This window comes from Carlito syrichta, unplaced genomic scaffold (assembly GCF_000164805.1).
Source record: "Carlito syrichta isolate Samal-C Ts95f unplaced genomic scaffold, Tarsius_syrichta-2.0.1 Scaffold309186, whole genome shotgun sequence".
Classification (NCBI taxonomy): Eukaryota; Metazoa; Chordata; class Mammalia; order Primates; family Tarsiidae; genus Carlito; species Carlito syrichta.
In genome coordinates, this window is record NW_007253282.1 from 848,889 (window position 1) to 872,777 (window position 23,889).

Sequence of the window (23,889 nt, forward strand, 5' to 3'; positions counted from 1 at the left end):
TCAAGGCTGCAGTGGCCGGGAGCGGCCACTGCACTCCAGTCTTGGTGACAGAGTGAGACTGCAACTCAAAAAAACAACCCCAAAAAATTAAGCACCGCTTACTAATTAAGATGACCAGAAGGCACACAATACACAGCATGTTGCAAGCTCCCCTCCTTGACATGTACATGAACGAGCATGAGTGTGTATCTTATGAATATGTGATTTATTAAGCAATATGCAAAAGGATTATATTCTCATCGGCAGAATAACAGACATCACCATCCTGGGAAGATATAATAATCCAAAATCAGAAAATTAAAAAATTAATGTATGGCCGGGCGTGGTTGTTCAAACCTATAATCCCAGCACTTTGGGAGGCCAAGGCGAGAAGACTGCCTGAGCCCAGGGGTTTGAGACCAGCCTGGGCAACCTGGTGAGACCTCATTTCAACAATAAATCAAAAACTTAGCCGGGCATTGTAGCACATGCCTGTAGTTTCAGCTACTTGGAAGGCTGAGGCGGAAGGATCACCTGAGCCCAGCAGGTCGAGGCTGTGGTAGCCATGAGCATGCCACTGCACTCCAATGTGGGTGACAGAGTGAGATTCTGACTCAAAAAAAAAAAAAATTAATGTATGACTACACATGACATCAAACAACCTCAAGCAGACTAAAGAGTTAACCACTGAAATAGAAACATGAGAAGACGCAACTGAATTCTCAAAAATCTTGTCAAAGGAAAGTAACTTTGAAAACAAATCATACATGGAAAAAACCAAAAACCTTACTATGTAAAAATTTAGCATTTCTGCTTGAAAAAAAAAAATCTCCTTACATTAGAAAGAAAACTTGAGTATTATAACAAAGACAAGGAATTCAGTGACAACGTAACTTTTTAAGGTGACTTTTCAAAAAGACATGTTATTTCCATCACATGGTCATATCAGATAGTATCTGACAATTAAAAAGAGTGGTATGAAGAAGAAATTGCTAATCATTTAAAGTATAGGAAGGACACATTTCACTTGTATCTGGAAAGCCATGATCAGGGTCCTTTTTCTTTTCTTTTAGCTGGAGTCACTCTGTTGCCTAGGTGTAGTGTAGTGGCACGCCCCCGGCCACCACAGTCTCGACCTGCTGGGCTCAGGCGATCTTTCTGCCTCGGCCTTCCAAGTAGCTGGAACTACAGGTATACGCTACCATACCCGGCCAATTTTTTGATTTATTGCAGAGACGAGGTCTCGCCAAGTTGCCCAGGCTGGTCTCGAACCCCTGGGCTCAGGCAATCCTCTCACCTCAGCTGTCCTTTTTCAATAAAATAGGAAACTATTAACGAGTGAGCTGTCCTGTGTTCAGTGAAAAAATTCAGCGTTTTCATTGTTTGCTAGCATTATTTCTCACTGCAAAGGTTATTATATTAATAAGGGAGTTTTTCTTTCTAAATTGGCAAATCAGAAATATATATCTAGTGGCAGAAAGAAGTTACTGAGATACTGCCTCACTGAGGGTGAAAAGAAAGCAGTAATATCACTGAGAGCGGTTTAGTGAGAAAAATGTCCTGACTCTTGAGATATCATTTTTTGCAAGTTTTTATTTTGTCTCCTCAGTCTCTTGATATATTATGTCAGTCCTGAGGACTTGAAGTAAAGAAGCTCCCACACACAAAAGGGAAAAGGACAGGGAGGGCCTCTGGAGCAGTAGCCGTGATAATAAAATTAGGAACAGTCTCGAGGTCTAAAAACAGAGAACTAATACCCTTAGAGTAATGCTGCTCCATTAGAGAGATCACATACAAAATCCATTCATTAATAAAACTCATGCTTACCGAGCACCTGCCAAGTGCTATAACTGTTCTAGGACATGGGTATATATTAATGAACAGACAAAAATTCCTGCCCTGGGGGCTGACAGTCTTGTGGTTTCCACATCAGGTTCCAATATGTTCCACAAGTAAGATTCTAGAGGTCAAAACTCATGTCTCATGTCTCCTTCACATTTTTGTCATCAGCAACCAGCATGTTACTGGTAAATGTACATCCACAAGAAATACAACTTGACCATCAACAGTCTTGCTGACATCAAAGGGAGGGATGAGGGGCTCTTATGTCAACTGCCAGCGATGAGCAGAGCAAGGTCTGTTTATCTCTGTAATGTGTAAATATAAATATTATCCAGGCTTAGTTTATTTATTAAGTAGAGTTATTAATTTAAACTCATATGTAAACGTGAGACTAAACATTAGAAAACAAAGGGAAAATCAGTTTTTTCAGCTGACAAATGAATGGTATCATGTTAATAAATCAAGGAGATTTTAGGTTCAACTGGAACAAAAAGTTTTATAATCCATAAAAATAAATACTAGTGAGAGATGAGGCGTGTCTGCTCCCTAAATTTTCAGTACTATCTTGAGCTTCAAATATTTTTTCATTTAGAAAACAGTCCAAGAAATAGATCTTCCATATAAATCATAAGGTACAAAAATGGAAAACAAATTTTTCACTAAATATGTATTCCAGGGTGCCAAAAAATATATACACATTTTAAGGGTTGTTATCTATGTATTACTTTCCAAAGTTGAATTGAATTACAGTAGCAATATGTAATTGCAGAAGTCAAACGTGACTTGTATTCATCTTTTGTTATTGGTTTACATTATTACAATTTTAATACAGTTTCTTTCTTAAAATGGGTGCATTTTTTTGGGCACCCTCTGGATTTAAGGCTTTCTATTGACTACTCCCTCTGCACCAGCCTTATTCCATGGCTGACTCCTCAGTCATGCACTGCCAGTTCACATGGTTTCTGACCACCCTGTTTAAAGCTGGAATCTCTGGTCATCCATCTGGTCACTCTCCAGTATGTTACTCTATTTTGGTTTCCGCAATGCAGTAATCACTGCATATGACAAAATCCTACTCACTCATTTGTTTAATGACTGCCTCCCCAACTAGAATGTAAGCTTCAAGGACCCTTCCTGTCTGTCTACCACTGTGTCCTAATACCAGGACAGAGCCTGGCATGTGGCAGGTGCTCAGTGAGCATGTATTAGAGTAGTGAATAAAAACACTCAAAAACTGTGATGTTATGTGAAGGCACAGGAAGTAAAATAGATACCTTAAGGCTTTCAATTCTTTAAAGTTTATTCTTTTTTTGAGTCGGAGTCTCACTCTGTCACCTAGGCCACCGCAGCCTTGCCCTGCAGAGCTCAGGTGTGAAGGCACAGGAAGTAAAAGAGATACCTTAAGGCTTTCAATTCTTTAGAATTTACTTTTTTTTTGAGTCGGAGTCTCACTCTGTCACCACGGCCACCGCTGCCTTGACCTGCAGAGCTCAGGTGATCCTTACAATTCAGCCTTCCAAGTAGCTGGAAACACAGATGTGTACCACCTCACCCGGCTAATTTTTTGATTTATGGTAGAGACAAGGTCTCGCCAAGTTACCTAGGCTAGTCTTGAACCCTTGGGCTCAGGCAATTCTCTCACCTCCGAGACTAGAATTCACCTTTAAAACTTTGAATAACTCTGTTTTTAAATGCTCACTTATGATAAGGGAGAAGGAAACTGCTTTCATTTTAGGGTTCAGTGATTTAACCCATATCTTTAACTGAAGCTTTGGTTAAAGAGTTCACAGAATATGTTAATGCTGAAAAGTGTTTAAAGTAAGTATGAGCCAAGCTACATATGTTAAAAAGTGTTAAAAATCATGTTTGCATGTATTTTTATCCACATGCTTCCCTGCCCTGATCCCACTGATTTTCCTGCCCCTGACTTCGGCTGGGTGTACCCAGAGGGAGATGGGAGAGAAGCCTTCATGACCAGGTTAACCTCCTTTGTGCTCCCAAGAACCTATTGCTGTCATTCCATTAACCAGACTGGATGATGAATATTTATGAATTTCTCCCACAAGATTCTCAAACAGGCAGCTTGGCCCAGAGTTTTTTTTTTAAGTTTAAATTAAAAAACTGGGGCAGTTGGGAGCGTACATTTGTTAAAATTATACACATACAATGTATGCATTTTATTACTGCATGTAAGTTATACCACAATAAAGTTGATTTAAAAAAAAAAGTCAAACTTGGGGGTATTTTCACATATTCCACAATCTCTTAAATAATCAGAAGACTGGCTATGCTCTCATGTTCACATCAACTGGTATAAGCAGATTTGGCAGCCTGCTTCCAGCCTAACACCTAGTCAGAGCAAAGATTCTGGGAGAAAACAGTTTTGAAGTAGGGACAGGAGGTGGGCAACTATAATATTAGAATCTCCAGGGATAGGAAACATCCATGGGCAAACACAGTTTTCATTAACATCTATAGCTGGCTGGGCACAGTCAGTGGCTTACACCTGTAGTCTCAGCTACTCTACAGGCTTAGGCGGAAGGACTGCCCAAGGCCAGGAGTTTGAGGCTGCAATGAGTTATGATCGAACCACTACACTTCAGCATAGGCAACAGAGTGAGACCCTGACTCTAATAAATAAATAAAATGTGAACACTAACATTGAAAAAATAGCTGGGCGCAGTGGCTCACACCTGTAATCCTAGCACTTTGGGAGGCTGAGGCTAAAGGATAGCTTGAGCCCAGGAGTTCAAGATCAGCATGAGCAACACAGCAAGACTTCATCCATACCAAAAAAAAATTAGCCAAACATGGTGGCACACGCCTGTAGTCCCAGTTACTCAGAAGGATACAGTGGAAAGATTGCCCAGGCTGGGGTGCAGTGGCATGCACACGGTTCACCGTCGCCTTAAGCACCTTGGCTTCAGGATAATTTTCTAGTGTGAGACTCTGACTCAAAAAACAGTCTACAGTTGATGACTTCCAAAACGATGCATCAACTCTGATTTTCCTCTTACACTACAGACTCTTTCATCCAACTCTCTACCAGGTGTCTCTATTTGGATGTTGTACAAATACATTTCAGCTTCACATATCCAAAAAGGAACTCATAGTCTCTACCAGCCCTGCCCCTAAAACCTGCTCCACTTTCTACATCTGTTCTCTCACAGAAGACTTCCAGCTTCTATTCAACTGCCCAAATCAGTCTTCATTGACTTCTCTATTTCTTTCCCCCAGATGCATTCACACACCACGTCCTGTTCACTCTAATTCCCAAGAGATCTTATAAAAACCACCCACTCCTGTCTTCCCCAAGGCTACCCTGCCCTCTTCTCTGGAGCACTGAAAAAGCTCCTGGCAGGGATTCACACTTCTGGTCTTGTCCGATTTATTTTCACACAAAAGTCAGGATAATTTTCTAGTCTCCTCCTCTGTGGCTCCACATTCAGCCATGGAACCAGACCAAGGTCGCTCACTGAACCACAGAGCTCACGTGGAGCTCAGTGTAAATGCCAGATGTCTTCACACAGTGGTCAAAGTTTTGTTTTGGTTTTTCCTTTGAGTCGGAGTCTCACTCTGTCATCTAGGCTGGAGTGCAGTAGCACACTTATGGAGTGGTCAAAGTTTTGAGCGATCTACTTGGGCTTCTCCACTCTCCCTCATCAAGCATCCCAATTCTCTAGTTGTTGAACTTACAAATACAGCCACGTTTGAAAACTGAGCTACATTTCATTCTTGTGAAGGAAGCTTCTGATTTTGAGTCAAGTCAATAACTTATGGAAAGTATTTGAAGGCAAATAATAAGAAATTTTCTTATGATTTTCACCTGAAGTGAACGTCAACCTTTTACCTTAGGTTCTTTTAAGTAACAGTGCATGGCCTGAGTAACATCCGCAGCATGGACTGCATTGTGGTAAGGATTTTGACTGTGGTAATCTTCTTGAATCATAACTGCATCAAAGAAAAGATCCCGATTTTATTGTAAATGAGCAACATGTACAAGTACAAAAATTGTGATAATTATATCCACTCTTATTTTTCATGTAGCAGTCTGCTAAAAGTGTCCAGATTCAGGAAGACAATAATCACCTCACAACTCACATGTATATCCAAAGAATAAATACCAATTTGACTCTTAATTTGTCTGAAAATGTTTTTAATGAGCATGTATTCATGTCAAAATAAATATGTTTTTCTTTTTCTCTTTTAAAATGTGCATTTATCATGGTGCCAAACTCCTAACTCTTTTTAATTTAAAGAGTTTCTCAGTTTAATAAAAACAGGACAACTCATTCAACAAATATTGTGCCAGGTACTGTTCTAGGTACTAGAAATTCAGCAGTAAACAAAAGCTAGCAAAAATCTTCATGAAGGGAAACTAGTACAGATATTGCAGTAGATGAAAATGACACTACATGTGCATCACCATCGAGGTAGGTTTTGTATCTGGGATTAGTTCTTTAGTAGCAGGGATGGGTTTTCCATGAATCCTGCCTTCTTGCTCAGTGCCTGTTATGTGATCATGAAAAAACAGACTCAGCTTAAGGGTGGAGCTGTGTCTCTGGGGATCAAACCTGCACGATGGTCCCAGCAGCATAACACTCCAACACTCCAATCTAATGGTCTCAAAGAAAAGTAAGCCTACCTGAAGTGGGGCAACAACCCAGCAGTGAGTGGGAAGGAGTATCAGAATTCTGCATTTACTTCCATCCTATCCTTTAAAATAGTCTTTCAAATACTCTTGTTAATATCCATTTTTGTATGTGTTTTATAATTTATATATTAGTACAGTAGTCCCTTTTGTCCTCAGGGGATATGTCCCAGGACCTGAAACCACAGATAGTATCATACCCTATATACAATGCTTTTTTCTATACAAACCTACCTATGATTAAGTTTAGTTTATAAGTTAGGCACAGTTAGAGACTAGCATCAACTAATAATAAAAGAACAATTATAACAATATGCCAGCATCATGGCTCTTGAACTCTGGGGCCATTCTGAAGTAAAATAAGGGTGACTTGAATGGAGTGAGATTTCATCACACTGCTCAGAATAGTGCATGATTTAAAACTTATGAATTGTTTATTTCTGTAATTTTTCCATTTAATATTTTCAGACCACAGTTGACCACAGAAAGGGAAACTGTGGATAAAGGGGGACTACTATACAGTATTCAGGCACACTACTTACAAATTAATAGCATTAAACAGTTTCTCAAAAGATAACAAATGTATCTTAGTTTGGTACTTAAAAGGAAAGAAATATCTTCTACCTTAAAAAAAAAACCCAAACAAAAACAAAACTTAGAATCCTCATGATCCTTTATTTTTTTCTAAGATCTTTATTTGGTGAAGCACTTTTTTCCTAACAGAGTAGTATTATGTAAGTATCACCCAGCACATTTAAGCATAATCAAAATAATGTTTAAAGTCTACTGTCAAGGGATTTCAGGAATTATAAAAAGAAGAGACCAAAGTGCAACATGCCTGATCTTTTAAAGTTTTAGCATTCACAAATTTAGAAAAGTACAGAAATTGTGTCAGCTTTGTCAGCAAGCTGTGGCCAATGTAAGACATTGAATGCAAAGCCATCTCACTTCTTTACTATTCCCTGTCTATGCTCTGACACTTTGCAGACTTTTCTCACCTAGAGGTACAGTTCATCCCTGCTCTGACTTGCTGTGGTCAACAGGATGCTGCAGAAGTGAAGGTAGGCCAGTCCCGAGGCCAGTCCATATCATTTCTCTCTCTCGGGAAGCTGCCACTGCTGTTCGAACAAGCTCAGCTTATTGTGAAATAAGTAATTCTCTCTTTTTTGTTTTTTTAATGTGCATCTATTAAGGTATCAAGCGCCTCTGCTTCTTTTAAATTTAATAAAAGACTATGCAGAGCTGAGCTGGGTCAGGCCTGGTGTCCCAGCTGGGGTCCCAGTCACAGCCTGCAAAGCCAACATGCAGCCTGCCTGTTGTTGACTACAGGAGCATAAATGAGTTCATATAGATCCGAAGAAGCATTAGATGGCCTCACAGGTGCCAGAGCTAAATAGATGTGTGCAGTCTAAGCCTCTGATTTTGGATGGTTTGTTACAGAGCAATAGTTAACTGATAAGACATTTAAACAGGTTGTTTTCTAAATCTTGTTACTGTTTAAATGGGTTAGAGTCACTTACCCAAAAATCTACGAAGTTTCATCATATCTAAATGGAAGTACTCAATTAATCCATGAAGACTAAACAAATGAAAAGTTAAACTTACTAGACTATTTCCTAAAAAGAAAAAAGAAATAGTATATTAGTAGGAAATAAAAGCTAACATAATTATATTGCACTTTCAAATATGGATTTTGAATATAAAACATAGAAAGAGAATACTAATTCCCACTTTTTGTCTATGTGAAATTTGCATCTTACTTTACTAGTTATGAATTTTAAATGTCACATCTTTTTTCACTTTAAGAAAAAATGAATTGTTTTACTCTTCCACAACCAAAGAACTAGGAGATAAACATTCTCAGATATGTTAGTTTTTAAAAAAGAGACACCAAAATAATTGCAATTGACAGAAGAAAACTTTGAAAACTGCCCCACACTAAATAAGCAAATTCAACTTTCCAAAGCACCTGAACATGGCTGCACTTGACCTCTCTTCCTGACGGCCCTTGTACCAACCTGCACTCACTGAAACGGGCTGTCCCAGTGCACGGTGCCTTAGCTGCAATCTGGTTAGGTAGAAACTGTGTCTATTCTCATGCACACAGGGCCAGGAGGAGGGATCAATGACCTCAAGGTCTTCACGATCAAAACTCCGAACTAAACCACTTGCTTTTTCCATAGTAGCAACAGAAAATCTGAGAGTTGCTGGAAAAGGGGGGAAAATTTAAAAAAAAAAAAAACAAAACTAGGCATAACTCTATCACTGCAAGCTCATAGTTAACACTGCCCAGCAATTTTATTAAGTTTTTCTAATGAAATGGTTCTTTCACTTTTTAATGTCTGTTTTCAAGCCTTTTCTACTCTTTAACTTTAAACCCTTCCCATCCACTCCCTCGTTGTGCACAGCCTCATACATACAGAAAAATACGAGCCCTCAGTTTCCCTTTCTTTCAAAGCCAATCTATCCAAACCCTCTCAGGGACCTTCCTTACTCTATCAAATACAACTGTCCCTACACCCAAACCAGACACGCTTGAGATTCTCTAATCTTCGAAACAACAAAGAATCACGGCCTCTCTTGATCCCCTTCTTTTACCCCTCTCCAGCCCCCTACACAGCCAAGTTTTCTCAAAGAGCTGCCGCAGGCAAAGGGGGTTGTCTTCATCCTCAACTCTACTCCTTCATTGCTGACAACCGGAGTCACACCGAGTAAAGAAATTACATTTGGAAAAACTACCATTTTTATGTTTAGTTTTCCTTTCCACGGTACAACTTTCTACTTTTTTATGCCTCCTATTAATTATCTCAAAGTTTTAGAAACTCCTTCTGCAGGACATACATGCTATATTATTTTAACAATTGGATAGACTACATTTTAAATAGATCATTTGTAAATTACTGCCAACCTCTACAATAAAACATGATTCTAGTATTCTCCAAAGAAGTTTATGCTTTTCACTAAGTGTATAAAAGACATAATCTAGTCCCACACTGAATATTTATAGTAATTGTATTCATGAAAGAAAATAAAAGATTACTTGGTTAAACTCTGCATCCAAAACTGTTTACACTATTGCCAACAGGAGCCCATGGCTGAGGAAAAAGTAAATTAATCGGAGTAGTATTTGCATGAGCAAAATTAAAAAGGATGTGGCAGGCCAAAAGAGATTCTATTTAAAAACTACCTGACATATCACCTTTACATGGAAAGAAAAACATTTCAAATCTTCTATTTTTAAGACATTAAATGTTAGCATGCATTCAAGTCCTCATAACGCCCTACTGGCATAAACACAAGTCCATGTGGTGTGGAGCCATTTTTTTTTTTAAGTTGGAGTGCAGAGGCATGCTCACAGCTACTGCAGCCTCAAATTGCTGGGCTCAGGCTATCCTTCCACCTCAGCCTTCCAAGTAGCTGGAATTACAGGTACGTGCTACCATGCCCAGTTTATTTTTGTATTTATTGTAGAGACAAGTTCCGACCAAGTTGCCCAGGCTGGTCTTGAACCCCCAGGCTCAGGTAATCCTCTCACCTCGGCCTCCCAAAGTACTGGGATTACAGGCTGAGTTACTGCACCCAGCCATGAACTGTATTTGTTATTATTGCTGAAACAATCAACTTCTTCTTTGGATATATACATAGTTATTTTTAAATGTTTATTCACTCCCTGTTATTTATCATAGATTTCTCTCAAAATTGTTTTACAAACCTAACACATCACCAATTTCTAGGGTCTAGAATAAGTTTTAAGAAAGTTACAATTTAATGGGAAAATACCCTCTTTTAGAATTCAGGCAAACGGCAGTTAAGAAACACATGTAATATCCCCACTAAGAACTTTAAAGCAATCTGACAAGAACCCATCTATTAAAGTGTACGACCAATATCCCATTGACAACTGCATGAAACATTTTTTCCCTTTTCAGTTCTCAAGATACCCAACGCCAGTTACATAATACCAGTGAGTAAGAAGACATCAATTAAACATTTCAAAACAAGAGATGCTTAGTAGTGTTAAACAGAAAACAGGCACAGAACAACTTTTTTAAAAAATGGAGACGAAAACAAACACTTTCTTGAAAAAGAAAGTGGTATTTAGAGAGAAGTTACGCACATAAAAATATAACAAAGGATAGAACTGTCTAAGGGGTAGATGGGATCTGGCAGGGAGGACTGCACTGCCTCCACAAGAGGCCTGGAAGGAGTGTCCTCAAGAGCCAGGCAGCTTTCAGGGCCAACAAGCTCTTGCTCTCTCACATCCCTTAACTCTCATCCCTGTGAAAGGAACATCAGATGTATCCTACCAGTTACTACTTCCCTCCTCCTAGCAGACAAGCTGAAGGTCATGTATCTTGGCATGAATCAGAGTTTTGCTTCTTACCCCTCCTCCTGTCCTTTTCCCATCATCATCTGGGAAGTTACCAGAGGAAGAAATATTAAGAAAGCATTGATCAAAAAGCAAGAAGGGAACACTACACCTGGATCCCATAAATGTATAGAATAAAGAATTCATTTCAGATTAAGCAGTTTTGAAAGGAAAGCTGTTCTCATTACATAATGCACACTGAAGGATTTTCTTTGGCCCATTTGTTCCTCAATAATCTCTCTTCAAGTAGAGAATTCCTGAACTTTCGGGTAGCTGGAGTTAACTGAATGCCCTGGTATTTATCACCACCTGTAAATCCTAGGCAGGCAGCTAACCATGACTAGTTTCCACTGATCTCTAATAATCTGGAATCAACCCTAAGAGGAAACCATTTAGGCACCCTGCCCACAAATTCAGGTCAAGGAGTAAGACTGGTAAAGAAAAGCAAAGTGCTCAATTAACTACTATAAACTGGTGGCTATTTCTTCTGTCCATCTGATGCACTATGGAGCTCACGCCACTTTTATCACCAAGCTCCCCGACTAGCAGAGTATGTACTTTTTAAAAATAAAATTTAGAGAAGAACAATCAACTATTTCAATGAGTGACAAGCATCTCAGTAGACTAATAATAGGCTATGAGCTCTCAGAGTTTTATATAAACTGGAAGGTGTTAAGGGTGACATTGTTTCATCTATATTTATCTTGAGATAACATCTGAGGAAATATTTGTGTTGAGGTGGAAAAGAGGGAATTTCCCAGAGCGAGAAGAGGTGGGCTGGCTGATATTTCACTACCTGTATTTCCAAAAAGGAGAAGACCCAGGGGAAGGCCAACCATGTAAATGACATCAGGGCCTTTTCTGTGCGAATGGGCCAAGGTTGGGGCAGGGAGAAAAACAGAACACGTAATCATGAAAGGGCAAAGAAGAGGTGGAAGAGGAATAGCAAAAGGGGACGGATAAAAAGGCAGGGAAACAGGAAAGTGGCTTTGCTGATAAAGGCAAACTTCACTGTCCACAATTTTGCCAGGCTCAATCCAATTTATTTTCTGTCAGCAGTGTGTAAGCAAACAGAAGGTATACACAAAGGTGTTTTCATTATGCAGTGCCACACAGCTTAGGGGGAGTAATGTAGTGATACTGAAAGGTCTGCATTGATTCTCAAGAAAAGTAAAGCTGTATGTGCTTGTCTATTTTACCTGTTTGGTTTCATTATGAAAGGAACTCCTTTCAAAGGAAAATAAGAAAAAGCAGATGACCTCAAAGTATAGGAGTGACTGAATATTTATTTCATTATTCTAAAATCAGAACTGATGTCCTCTCAGTGTGCTTTCTACTCTGCTTTATTTTACTAAAAAGTTATTTAGGCAAAAGTGGCAAAAGCCTAATTGAATTACAAGTATCACCAAGAACTATGTCAAAAATTTTATATTAAATAAAAGTAATTTCCTGTTCCTAAAGAACATGCTCCTGTTCCCAAAGAGAACAAGAAACCATGATCTCTTGCCCCAAAACAAAACTAAACTCAAGATGGGGTAAGCAAACAGAACCACCTGTGGGCATTTTTTTCCCCAAACCATTCATACTTTAGTAGATTCTGATAAGCCTTTTTTTTTTTTTTTTAAGATTAGAAAACACAGTTTATTTAAAAGTAAATGAGAGAGAGAGAGAGAGATTTACCAAGGTGGGGGAGGGGACCAAAGCCAGGAAGCATGGCCACACCAGAGTCTAGCAAAGCAATGGCCCGACAAACCCTTTTAAGGAGGCTAAAACTCTTGCCCAGGCCCCCATCTGGCAGCAGCGTCAGAAGGAACTACTGCTTCTGTGCCTGGTCTCTCAAGGATGTAGAGAAAGCTAGCCTGAGAACCGCAGCGCTAGAGAAAGGATGACTCTCGCAAGGTGGTTAATTTACCACTTATCTGGGGCTATCAAAACAGGAATACAATGTCAGATGTCTCTGTAAATGTCACATTCTAAAATAAACCAAAAAATAAAAATCAAAACCATAATGAATTAATAATGTTCACTTTGGTTATTAATAATAGCGGCATAACTGTCAATCAGCCAAGTCATGATGACGATGACTTTTGATTACTGTCAAGGGTAACAATGAACACAAAAAATTATGAGATGGATTCTCCAGGCTTTTAGAAAAGTCACTAAAAAAGACAAAACAATGCTCCTTCTGCCAGCAGAGGGCTCATAACCTAAGTACAGTAAGTGAAAGCAACAACCCACAAGTGGCTGTATCAACAATGCAGTAATCTAGAAGCTACATAACTTGAGTAAATCAAGTTCTTCACTTACCATTTGTTAGTCTATCAAAAAGAAAGATATCAAAATTCCAATTTCCAACTTTTTCCAGCATACACTGAAATGAAAACCAAACATTCCTATTGTAATTTAATTTCAGTAACATTCTTTCTTTTGTAGATACTTCACAGAGAGGAAAATGGAAAATAATTTATTTTTAAAAATACCAAGTATCTTCTCCTTTTAATCATGACTTTTCTAATTGGCTCCAAAATATGCCCAAAGGGATAAACTCCATTTGAAAAATGAACTATTTTCTTCTTCAATTAATGAATTTATGGGTAAAGTTAGTATTTCTCTCAACTTATTCCTATAGTCTCACAAATTTTCGAGAATTCTAATATCACTTAACATCATAAAAGTGTGGTTAATATGTTGCATGATCTAGAAACTAGATTTTAAGAACCTAGTAAAAATAAGGTAAACTATTGAGTATTTATTATACTCCAGGTACTGTTATAAGTACTCACTCTTTTACTACTCACACCAACACTACCAAGTGGGCATTGTCTTCAATCTTCATTTTATAGATAGGGGAACAGGGAAAAAGTAACCAACTTGCTTAGCTAGACAGTGATAGAGCTGGGATCTTAAATTAGGCAGCCTGATTCTGGAACCCAGGCACCAGACACTGATACCATGCCATGCTTAAATTATCTGTTATCTAAAATTTAAAAAACACTTTCAACTTTTGAATATTTGTTTATATTATTTATATATCCCTATACGATAATTAATAAAATTTACTACATTAACTTTTAGGATGATGTATACTTCAACCAAGCAAATAAATCTCACAAAGCCTCTGAAAACTGAATGTTTTTACACTATACATTCTTAACCTGAATGATCTGTGGACTTTTCCAGGAAAAAAAACAACTTTCATTTTGTATCCAAAAGTTCACTGTTGTATACATTTACGAATGAGCTGACAAAAATAACACTAAGATACTACTAGTAGAGATAGTTAATTATGATAATACTAGTAACAACCAATGACACACAGATCAATGTTCTCATTCTAAAAGGCAGAACTTGTAAACTTTTTAAAATCTAAAGAAAGCATGATGTTTTCTACTGATGTCTTTTATCAGAGAAGCAAATTTCATCACTTTTGTGAAATCATAAAGAAGGTGCTCCAGGCTTACCTATACAATTTACAAACTTATCTACACAAACTTAAAAATCTGGCTTGTGAATATTAAGACAACGAATAATTTAAAATATATTAAAAATTTAAGATTACTTAAAGTCCTTGTTTGGTCAAAAACAAGCTCATTTAACCTTAACCTTCATGAAGAAACCTTCCTAAATTATATAAAAGTGAACTAAACAATGCTCACAATCACTGAGTTTAATTAAGATACATCTAAATCCTCTAAATGTCTCTTCATGCAAGAGGCTATTCAAGCTCATTTACTGAAAGCCATGAGACCTAATCTCCTGTAATGCGTCCACCTCCAACCAGCTGGGCGAGCTCAGCCAAATCCCTTGTGTTCTCTAGACCCCAGTTTCCTCATCAACAGAGCACACACACTATTAGATCAGGTAATCTCTAATATTCTTCTGAGCATTAATATTCTGTGTGATCTCATAGTTTAATGTTCTATTGATATTCTTGTTAATGTCATAATAATAAATAAACACATTTTCACTATTTCAGTTCCTTCAGAAAGTTCCCTTACTTTCTAATACCTAATTATAAAACAAACAGTTGCTCTAAAGAAAAAAAAGCTGCAAATGGGCTCAACTACTTTTCACAAACAACAAAAAAAGGCACTATGAATCATTACTATATGGGGGAAAAGGGCCTTAGCAAAGTTGTCAACACATTAATGTTTTCTTGAAAAAGCTATACATACCTTGGCTTGCCCGTTATAATCATCATCTAGAATGTTTAGAGAATTTGAAATGGTAGTACCGCGAAAAAAGCGTGAGGATCTAAGATACCGCTGGAAACTTAGTAACCTTCTGATATTCCTGGCAGAGACAGACACTTCAATTTCAGATTGCGCTGAAATAAAAGGAGTAAAAGGTAAAAATAGCAAGTCAAAATTGTACATATGCTATCTTTGCAGTATCTTTTTTTAGCTGTGTACAAGTTGGAGTCTCACTCTATGGCCCAGGCTGGAGTGCAGTGGCAAGTTCATGGCTACCACAGCCTTAATTAAACTGCTGGGCTCAGGCGATCCTCTCACCTCAGCCTTCCAAGTAGCTGGAATCACAGGTGTACACTACCATACTCAGCGAGTTTTTTTATTTACTGTAGAGACGAGGTCTTGCCAAGTTGCCCAGGCTGGTCTTGAAGCCCTGGGCTCAGGCAATCCTCTCACCTTTGCCTCCCAAAGTGCTGGGATACAGGTGTGAGCCACCATGCCCGGTTTGTACAAGTATTTTTAAGAATTCATTAGGTCATACCACATTTCTAAGAAAGAGGTATTTTATTTCTATTTTCAATTGAACAACTAAGGATGAGGGTAAATGGCCAATTTTGACAGCGTTTAGAAAGTGAATGGAGTATGGCTGGATTAATAGCCAGTCATTCATTCATTCATTCATATATTTACTGAATTAAGGTCTCTTTCTTTGCCCAGGCTGGAGTGCAGTGGCATGATCATGGCTCACCTCAACCTCAACCCCCTTCCCAGGAGTTGGGACTTACAGGCACACACCACCACACTCGGCTTTTTTTGGTTGTTGTGTTGCAGAAAAGTGGCCTAGGCTGGTCTTGAACCCCTGGCTTCAAGCAATCCTACCACTTCTGTCTCCCAAAGTGCTGGGATTACAGGTGTAAGCCACCATGCCCAGACAATAACCAGTTATTTTTAACTTCTAAGAACTATCACCTCTCACTCTATTGCTTCAATACACTGCATAAACATGGGGCAGAAACAAAAAACTTAGTTTCAAACTACTTGAAAAACCAGGTCCTAAGTTACGGATGAGATTTTAACAATTACACATCAAAAAAATTTTCAAATCCCAATGAGGTATCACTTCAAATCTTTCCTTGAGATAACTTTATTTAGAGAGAAAAGGGATGGAATGGGGGGAAAGCAGTTTATATCCTATAAGGGTTCTAAAGGATAGGGAAAAAAATTTCTGTAAGGTAAAAACCCTAGAAAAGATGCAGTTTTACACTGGAGACTGGAATGTTCTCTTTCAGTGAGTCTATCACAGACATTATTTCCCTCTAGTGCTAGAATAAATCAAAGTTTCATTGATTGACCATCAGAAGAAGGAATAAATTCAAATTAGAAGCTATCTTGTAGGTCACATATGTTATCTTTAGAGTCCAAAGTCCCATTAAATTCAGTAAAATGTTCACGATATAAAACATGAAAATCAAGACTAAGAATCAACAGAGCATCATCTCTCTTCTTAACTTCCATTAATTTGGAATCACCAATAGGCATAGCAGGTAATCAAAGATATTCTCTCTTTTGTGTCCAGGCATTCACTCTTCTATTACCCTGTGTTTCTTTATCTATAAAATAATGGCAATGACAACTAATTCAAAGGCTGGTAGATTAAATGAAATAATGTACACAAGAGTCAGATCACAGCAGGTATTAAATAAATGGTAGCAATGTAGATGATGATAAAATTGATGTTGATTCCACTGCTTGGAGATATGCTCCTAGGTAACAATCCTAAATTCCACATCTGCTCATGTTGCTCTAAATAAAAGCACCTGATGGCTCCTCATCATCTCAGTAGGAGCTCCTCCTCCTTATCCTGGAAGAAAAGACTTCATATTCCAGGTTCTGGCTCTCTTTAGACTTAACTCAGGTGCTGCTGTCCCTGAGAAGCACACCTGAGTGCACAGTCCTTCATCTTGAAGAGATACCTCCTCTGGGTTCCCAAAGTTCCCCGTGCATTCACTGATTCCAGTGCTTCTGACAAATTATATGATAACTGCTTATTTATCTGTCTCCTTCAAATGATGACCTTCAGTACAGGCATGGACTATTTATTTAACTCTGTATTCCAAAGGCTAAAAATAGTGCCAGGTATATAGTAGGTAGCTGCAAAATACACTGAAGAAATGCATGCTATTTAAAAAATACCTGATGAGCTTTGAGGTTCTCATACACTTAAATAAACTTGAAGTAAAATAATGCACACTGAAACATATGGACTTCATAGCAACTTGGATGAATTTAGTCTATCATACTCAGGGATCTATCACAGAAAACAAACAACAGAGTACTGTATGTTCTCACTCATAAGCAGACCTTGAACAATTATCATAATACTACAAGAAAGAGATTGGTAGTAGTGGGAAACTGCCAGGGAAGGGAGGGACATACCTCATCAACAAGGGTACCTGCATAATGAACATTTGTATACCTAACCCTGAATTGTTCCCCATGTCTTTAAAATAAAGAAAACTATTAGATGATTTACTTCTCCCATTTTTAATTCCAGCGAGTCTAAAATAACAAGTATTTAAAACAGTTGCAGAGTTAAATTTCTGATGTTTATTATTGCAATTTATTGTATAAAAAGGACTAGAACCAAAATGATAAAAACCATTAATATCAAGCAATTATGGTTAAACAAGAATTAGTCTGAGAAAATAAAGGTAGATTAAATTCTACAAAGCAGTGCTCCAAATGCTTGGTAAAAAGTATCTTAATTAGTCATCAACAACTTCAAGAGAGAAATATCACCAGCCTCCATTTATACACAAGAACACTGAAGCTACAAGAAATCAAATAAATTTCCCACTGTCATATAGCCAATATAAGGTAATGGATGAAAAAATACAAGTCTTTTTACAAAACCTCCACTATTTCTTCTTCTTTTTTTAACCTCCACTATTTCTATAAGAGTTTTTTAAAAATTATATCTTTATAGTATTTATTTACTGCTTATTATAAAAATTCGGTGTCCATCATTATTCAAACTAGTCCTTACTTCAGAATAAGAAACACAGAAGGAAAAAAGCTAATACACAGGAATGTAAGTATAATGGACTCTTTTAAAATATTATTACTAGAAAGAAGTGGATCTACTAGGAGTTCAAGTCCCGCCTAAGCAACATAGCCAGACCCCATCTCCACCAAAAAAAAAAAAAGAAAAACAAAAACAAAAAACATGAGCCTGGCATGGTGGTGCATACCATTAGCTGCAGCTACACAGGAGGCTGAGGTGGAAGGATCCCTTAAGCCCAGGAGTTCAAGGCTGTAGTGAGCTATGATGGTACCACTGCACTCCAGCCTGGGCAACAGAGCAAGATCCTAACTCTAAAAACAGCAAAAGGAAAGAAAAGAAAAAAGTAAACCTGGAAGAGACAGAATGAAATGGCATGAATATGTAGGAAAGAGATAAGATCTAATTCATATGATACACCACCATCTCTGTATTTGTTAAGTACTTTTCAGTTTTCAAAAGTATATTCACACCCTCTATCTCATTTAGTAATCACTATAATCCCATCAAAAAGGCAAATATCATCATATCCATTTTACAAATGCAATCTTAGCAACTAAGATAGAAATGCAACACAATTAATGCATTAGAGCCAAGTTACTAAGAAAACTTCTAGAAAAGGTAGAATACGTATACTTTATTACTTACAGAAAAGTAACCTAAAACAGAGTTCTAGGTCATGAATACAACTTCATGAGCATTCTCTCTGGTTTATCTTAAGTTATACATAAAAGTTAATTTTTTTTTTTTTACTGGCAATTAGATCCCATTGTGTGTGTGTGAGTGTGTATGTGTATGTACATTAACAGTATGATTACTGCCTTCAAACTATATGTCCAAACTAATGCACCCTTAAAGTTATATTTGAGAATCTCTTTGGAAGGAAAGCTGCCTAAAGTCCAAAAAATGAATTAGCTTCATTTGAGGGGAGAACCCCAATAATTCAATCCACTGTGCTAGGTCCCTATATTACCATGGCAGGATTCATACTGTTAGTAGTTTAGTCAATTGGTACTGTCTGGGAGCCAGGGCCCCATCCATGAAATCATGGTTGTATCCTCCTTTGCCTAACTCTTATTTTCTGGGTGACTTCTGACAATTCACAACCTTCTCATGTTTCACTTTCCTTAAGTGAGAACACAAACACACACACACACACACACACACACACACACACACACATTTGGTTCCTGTTTCACAGAGCCCTGAAATTAGGATTATCAAGAACTCTGTTTTGACCATGTTAAGCTGAGAATGAGTACAGACATTGACTCAAGGGGAAGTGGTCACTCATCATAAGAGTTCAATGCCTTTCAATAAGACAAATTCTACTAAAAAACAAAAATAAAAAGCCCTACACAACAGGATAAGAAACAGACCTTCACTTAATGATACAGAAGCAGCCTTAACAATTACTGATTATTTCACAAACTAAGAAAGGACAGAGAACCTGTCTAGACGGAACCGCAGATCATTCAGAGAAAAGTGTTTTCTTCACTTGGAGGGTCTAAGGGCCTCATATAGGAAGTCTATACTTAATAAGATTATAGTTTAGAAAAGACTAAAAATCCCATGAGCTCTTGCAAAGATGCCAACTAAAACCATCTCCAAGGTCTGTGTAAGACTTAATATAGGACCAAGACTTGGGGGATGTTGGATTTGATTTTTTTCATTAATCTAATTTTCAAATATGTGATAAATTTGTTGTTTCAAAAATGAGGGAAGACAGAAAATAACAATGAAAAATCTTGCCCCCATATCTGTTCCCCAACCAACTAACTTTCAAGCCCTCCTCCCAAATGATAATCTTTATCTTAAAGCTTCTAGTGTATCCTCTCTGATTTTTTTTTGAAAACATACGGAAACATAACTATATATTCTTTTTCTACATATTTTGTTCAATTAAATTATTTCTCTAGCATATTCTACAACCAGTTCTGTGTCTTGCTTTTTAATTTATCTTGGACCTCTCAGTACCTACTGATCTTTCTGGTTCTTTTATAAGATCCTATCATATGGATGAACCACAATCTATTTAGCCAGTCCTCCATTAAAAGGCATTGCTACAGTTTGCAAAAAACTCGTTTTGTTAAATATGCTTATATTTCTACTATGTGATTTGTCAGCTTTTAATACCATCCTTTAATTTTCAGTTGTTACACATGAGAAAGTCACTCTGTATGTCATCTTCTTTCCCTTTTACTCTTACCAAAGCGTTTTTTCTTTCACGCTAACTTTCCACTTTCATTTTAGGTTTAGTTCTAGAAATAAAATACATTCAATAATGCAAGTCCTTTAACCTTAATTTCCCCAGTTACCTATTTGCTTATATTCACCCTCTACTAGTTTTAAGCATGAAAACAATATTATAATATATCTTACACTCAAAATATTCTTGAACTTTCAAAACTTTTTCAGGAGTCTTTACTACTGAAGGACAGTATGAACAAAAAATTATTGGGTTCTCATTTTCCTTTCTTGAGGTTAATTGAAGGTATTGGTTCATTGTATTCTGTCACTGAGATTTGAGACAAACCTGTTATTCTCCCCCTTATAAGGAACTAGGTCTTTCTGTATGGCTACTCAGAATTTATCTTTAAAGTCCAATAACTTTACTAAGCTATATTGCGCTGTCAACCATTCTGGGTCATTTTCCCCTGGCATGGGGCATGTTCTTCTAATATGCAAATTTAAATCTTCTGTTATTTCTAAAAAGTTTTCTTGAATTATATCTCTAAATATTTATTATTTCAATATTCTGTTTCACTATTTTAGTTTTACTTATTCAGAGACTCTAAATGTCTATGTTGAAATACCTTTATCGTCTTCTACATCTTGTTTTGTTTGCTTTTATATCCTTCTATCCATTATATCCATTACTGTATTTAATGTGGATTCTATCTTGTGCTCCCTCCAATCTGTCTTCATTTCTATGACATAGTTAAACTCTGCTTCTCCTATATTTTGATTCTGAATGTACACGTTTCAACTCCTTTTGTTGTCTTATCATCTTTGCTGAGTTCTTTAATGTGTGCTTTATGGTGAAGCAATTGTTTCATTTAGTTTTTAAGTGAGTGGTAGGAAATTTAGTCACAATTTACATCAGTTCTATGACCGTATTTTTCCAGTAAGTGCTCTTCAACTATTAAGTTCTGCTGCTCTCGCCGGGCTCAGTGGCTCAGCCTGTAATCCCGCGCCTTTGGGAGGCTGAGGTGAGTGGATTGCCTGAGCCCGCGGGTTCGAGACCCGCCTGGGCAGCAAGACCTCATCTCTACAATAAAGCAAAAAATCAGCCGGGTGGTAGCACATGCCTGTAGTTCCAGCTACTTGGAAGGCTGAGGCGGAAGGATCACCAGAGCCCAGCAGGTCGAGGCCGGGAGTGGTTCATTGATACATGCTGTGTAATAATAATTTGTTTGATGTCTTCCACCTGGTGTTTTTCTCTTTGAGTAGACAATGCAGTCTCATTTTCTTCTCCCCACATTAATATGCAATTTATTGTGCAGTCTGTTGTTCAAAGATGATGTGGGTGGAAGGATGCGCTCATGATTCCTGAAAACTGCTTCTCAATCGATCAGAAGGTTGACAAATTTCAGATGGGACAAAGGCTTTTTTTTCTTTTTGATTCTTTTACTTTCAACTTTGCATCCTTACATCTAAAGTGAGTCTCTTCAACACAGTAGACTGTTTTTTAAATGCAATCTGTCAATCTCTACCTTTAAAGAGAAAAATTTATTCCACTGACATTTAATGCAATTATTGACAAAGGACTCAGTTCTGCCATTTTGCTGTTTGTTTTCTGTATGTCTTAAATGGTTTTGGTTCCTTAATTCTTCCTTTACTGCCTTTTAAAAAAATCTAGTTGATATTTTTAGTCTACCGTTTTGATTACTTCTTTCCTGTTTTGTGCATTTAAACAATTTTCTTAGTGGCTACCCTGGAGATTACAATTAACATCTTAAGCTTATAATGACCTAGTCTGAATAATGCCAATATATTTTCAATAGCTTACAAACACTCTGCTCCTATGCCTCTCCAGTGCTCCCCCTTTATACTGTTACCACAGATTATATATTTACACATGCATACATGTATACCTATTAACACAGACACTTATTATTGTTACATGTATTTGTTTTTTAAATCATATAGAATAAAAGAGGAGTTACAAATCAAAAATACAATAACTCTGGTCTATATATTTACTGTGTAGTTACTTTTGCCAGTGTTCTTAATTTTTTCTTAAGGCTTTGGGTAACTGTCTTGGTGACCTTTCATTTCAACCTAAAGAACTCCCTTTAGCATTTATTTTTCTTTTTGAGACAGGGATCTATGTTGCCCCATGCTGGCCTTAATCTCTTGGGCTCACAAGATCCTCTGACTTCAGCCTTTGAGTAGTAGCTGGGGACTATGGGTGAACATCACTGTGCCCAACTAACCTAGCATTCCTTGTAGGACAGGTCTACTGGTAATGAACTCCCATGGTTTCGTCTGCCTGGAAATGTGTTAAACTGTCCTTCATTCTTGAAGGCTAGGATCATTTTGCCAAATACAGATTTCTTGATTTGAGAGTTTTGGGGTCATCCCCCACCCGGGATTCTTAATATGTCACACACCACTCCCTTATCAGCAGTTAATCTCATTGAGATAAGGGAGATGACAGTTTCTCTCTTGCTGCTTTCAAAATTCTCTCTTAGTCTTTGGGCTTCAACAATTTGAATGTGTTGTGTCTCAGTGTTATCTCTGAGTTTATTCTGATTAAGTTCGCCCGAGTATCGGATGTGTATATTCATGCATTCCAATTTGGAAAGTTTATTTCTTCAAATATTTTTTTCTGTCCCTTTCTCATTTTGAGACTCTTGTAATTCATATACTGGTACACTTAATGATGCCCATCAGTCTCTCTGGCTCTGTTCATTTCTCTTCATTCTTTTTTCACTCCTCAGAATGAATCATTTCAATTGTCTTACCTTCAAGTTCACCAGTCCTTTGTTCTACTTGCTTAAATCTGCTATTGAATCCCCTCTAGTGCATTTTCCACTTTAGTTATTATACTTTTCAATTCCAGAATTTCTGTTTTGTCCCTTTTTCCAATTTCTATCTCTTTATTGCGATTCTCATTTTATTCACATAGGGTTTTACTTTTTCTTTTAGTTCTTTGTCCATGGTTTTCTTTAACTCATTAAGCACATTCAAGATAGTTAACATCTTTAGTAATTCTAATATGTGGGCTTCCTTAGGAATGGTTTCTATCAATTTTCCCTCCCCCCGTGGGTCATATTTTCCCATTTCTTTGCAGGTTTTGTAGTTTTATTGCAACCTGGGAATTTTGAGTCATACTGAGGCAGCCCTGGAAATCTAATTCTTTCACTCCTCCAGGATTGTTTATTTTTGCTTGTTGTAGGCTGGAGCCATCTGCTTTATGACTTTTCCAAACTATTTTTATCTTTGCTTGTCTGTTTGCCTTTGTCTGTTTTTTGTGTGTAGTATCTGAAGTTTCTGTCCCATTATCTCTGAAGTTAGTCACTGACCTGTTACAGACTTCCTTAAGTGTCTGGATCCAAAAAGACAGTAAGTGGATGGGGAGAGTACTACTGTCTCTTTAAATCTCCTGACAGATGCCAGTTGGGGAAGCTGCTTAACCAAGAGGGCCAAAACCAAGGAAAACATCTGCTAGTCCCCTCAGGGATCTGCCAGGTTGACTAAAACACATGCCTTCAAATTTATGGAGAACAAGGTCCCCACTGCCAATCCTGGCTTCAGCCAGACACTCCAGGTATTGGGCCGTATTCCTAAC

The 23,889-nt window shown here is 37.6% G+C and overlaps 1 protein-coding gene across 3 annotated transcripts in view; it reads right to left on the bottom strand.

Moving 5' to 3' along the window:
- PDE7A (phosphodiesterase 7A) overlaps positions 1-23,889 on the bottom strand; it is a 134,304-nt gene that overhangs the window by 12,840 nt on the left and 97,575 nt on the right. For all 3 annotated transcript variants that reach the window (XM_021717026.1, XM_008066885.2, XM_021717025.1), the window contains 4 exons: positions 15,017-15,168; positions 13,149-13,212; positions 7,993-8,088; positions 5,672-5,772 (listed from right to left, as the gene is read on the bottom strand). In XM_021717026.1, the coding sequence (XP_021572701.1) occupies positions 5,672-5,772; positions 7,993-8,088; positions 13,149-13,212; positions 15,017-15,168 (413 nt within the window). The remainder of the gene's footprint in view (positions 1-5,671; positions 5,773-7,992; positions 8,089-13,148; positions 13,213-15,016; positions 15,169-23,889) is intronic.